General features: G+C 39.1%; 1 protein-coding gene across 1 annotated transcript; it reads left to right on the forward strand.

Moving 5' to 3' along the window:
- Nucleotides 1-949: 949 nt before the first annotated feature.
- On the forward strand, nt 950-2,016 carry LOC108595644. Its single transcript, XM_017980917.2, has one exon. It carries the CDS (start codon nt 1,071-1,073, stop codon nt 1,953-1,955), a length of 885 nt encoding a protein of 294 aa, XP_017836406.1. The 5' UTR covers nt 950-1,070; the 3' UTR covers nt 1,956-2,016.
- The last annotated feature ends 586 nt before the right edge of the window (nt 2,017-2,602 follow it).

Consider the following 2,602-nt stretch of genomic DNA (forward strand, 5'->3'; position numbering starts at 1 on the left):
TATTTTTTAATTATTTAAAGTTATAAGGAAAATAAATTATGAAAAACCTGTTTTGATAGAAAAATGCAATTAAAAATACTGCTATGTAATATTATGTTGGTTTACTTTAGCTAAAGTAGAAAAAATTGATTGGGTCGATTAGTTCTAGAAAAAATGGTAAGAAGCGACTCCCAATCTATAAAACATAATTTTTAAATACTTTTAAATTTAACTTTAAATATTTGTAGTAATCATTTTCTTCCTCGACTGTTCATAGTTGATATTAAATAAATAAATAAATAAAAAATAGTTATTTTAACATATGCATTTGCCATTTCAAAAACGTATTTTAATAATAATAAATGTTAACAGGTACGCAGCTAATTAAATAAAATGCTTTGAACACATAACAAGCTGCTGTAACTTTCTAACACTTAAATCCAAAGCAACATTCGTATTTAATAACATATATAACTACTGAATATGTAGCTACCTAACTGGAGTGCCCCACACTCATTAAGCTATTTAATTTAACATCAAATAACTGCTTGATAATTAAATTCGTCGCAGCGTTTAAATACGCATCTAACGTTAGAAAGAGAGGGGGAGCAACAATTGCAGTCAAAGTTGTTCATTGTGCTGATGCGATTTGCCACAGTTGTTGGCTGGCTGTTAATTTTTATGTCGTTTGCGTGTTGCACACCCCCCATACCCCTCACTCAACTCAAACTACTTGTGGGTTGTGGAGTTGCCCACGCTACACTTGAAACTGCTGCGTGAGTGTCTGAGCAGTGGCCAGTGGCATTTAATTTATGTATAGCGCTCGAAATAATGTTTTATGGTCGGTCGGTCGGTCAGTCAGAGAGCGAGAGAGAGAGAGAGAGAAGCTGATCCATAGTTTGGGGGTCAGCAGTTAGTTGAAAACTCTGTCAAAATTCTTAGCCAGCCTACATACAAAATTTAATTAAAATAAATATAAAATATTTTTGATTGAAAACGCAACTAAACTGCAACTGCAATTGGGGAACTGCTAACTGATTTTGGCCTTGAAAATGCACAGCAAGTTAAACGCTTAGCTAACTTGGTCGAAGATGCTCATCAAAATTCTACGTAATCATGGCTCACGCACAATTTTGGCAACTCGCAGCCTGCGGCAGCATCACGACAGCAACTGGCAGCGCCAGAATGCGGTCAATGAGCAGCGCCGCAAGGTGATACCCAAGCTGGTGTATTTGCATAATCCCTGGAAGTATGTGGTGACCAAGTTCAATATGTGGAAGCTGAAGCTGCTGTGGGATCGCAGCTTCAGCGAGAACGACTTTGTCGAGGGCTCCAAGCAGGCGGCGATTGTAATGACCGACATCATACGCAAGCAGAGCGGCGATGAGATCAGCGAGTTCACCACGCCCGTTGGATATCAGCAGATTACGCGCGACATGCTGCTCTCGCGCAATGATACGCGCCTGAAGCTGGTGCGCTTCAATATGGAGCATCTGCGTCGCGCCATTCCCATGAAGGTGGCCACGCGTCAGAATTATGGACGCAAATATGCGTTCATCGACATGCTGTTCGTTGGACTGCGCAACACCAAGGACTTTGATACGCCCGGCGAGCTGGTGGAGATCAATGAGATACTACGGCGCATGGATAGCGAGCTGAAGACACCTACGGATGCCATCTCTGTGCCGCATCGCATTGTTTTTGCCGAGATATTTATTCGCTTTCGACGCGACTACACGGCCGAGTGGAAGCGCAAGGACGAGGCGCTCAAGTATCATCCGCCGCCGCTCGGTGACGCGCCGCCGCCCACCAACTCACGCCGCAGTCGCACGGAGCCGGCGACGCCGCAGTCCGCCCAGACCCAATTGATGTCGCGCGCCTTGGCCGGCATCAACGATCCCGGCTGGTCGGTCTCCTTCTACAAGATTCTCACCTTCGATGTGCTCAACTTTGATCCGCAGCCAAATCAACATTAATCTCAAGACTTTTCAACGCTGCCTCTTCTTCTTCTTTTAGTCAATAAAATTTTGAGTGATTTCCGTTTGTTTGTCTAATCATTTGCGTAGCGTAAGTTGCACAGTGGTTTGGGAATGGCAAAAAAAACTAAAAATTGCTTCGGGTAACGCTAATTAAAATAAGAAACTAACGTTTCTATATTTTAAGCTTAACGATGCTAGTTAAATTAGTGAAGGAATAAATTTAGTCCTCGAATTTGTTAAGTCAACTTAATTATCAATTATAAAAAAAATCAATTTTATTATAATTCATTAAATTTCTTAGTTCCTAACAGTTATACTCTAACGATTCTTCCTTTATCTCTTAATATATCTCAGTAAACTTAAGCCTCAGTTTTCATTACTAAGCGCTAAATTCTTACTTATTTAATAATTAACACTAACCCAGATCAATAATAATAAACTTTGGATCTGCCTAACACTCCTAATTTAAGCTTATATATTTCATCGATTTCATTTTAATTTGAATACCATTTTGTTAAATTATTTTTAAAACATTTTTGTAAATTTTGACAAATAAATAAGCCTAAAAATAAAATAAGAAATAGACAAACTAATACTGAAATCGGATCTAGTTTTTTAAGATTTAATTAAACACAAAAGCTTTA

This window comes from Drosophila busckii, chromosome 2R (genome assembly GCF_011750605.1).
Source record: "Drosophila busckii strain San Diego stock center, stock number 13000-0081.31 chromosome 2R, ASM1175060v1, whole genome shotgun sequence".
NCBI classification, from domain to species: Eukaryota; Metazoa; Arthropoda; class Insecta; order Diptera; family Drosophilidae; genus Drosophila; species Drosophila busckii.

Bases quoted from the DNA above. Each gene is read 5' to 3' on its own strand.
- LOC108595644 (XM_017980917.2), top strand. From the start codon at position 1,071: ATGCTCATCAAAATTCTACGTAATCATGGCTCACGCACAATTTTGGCA.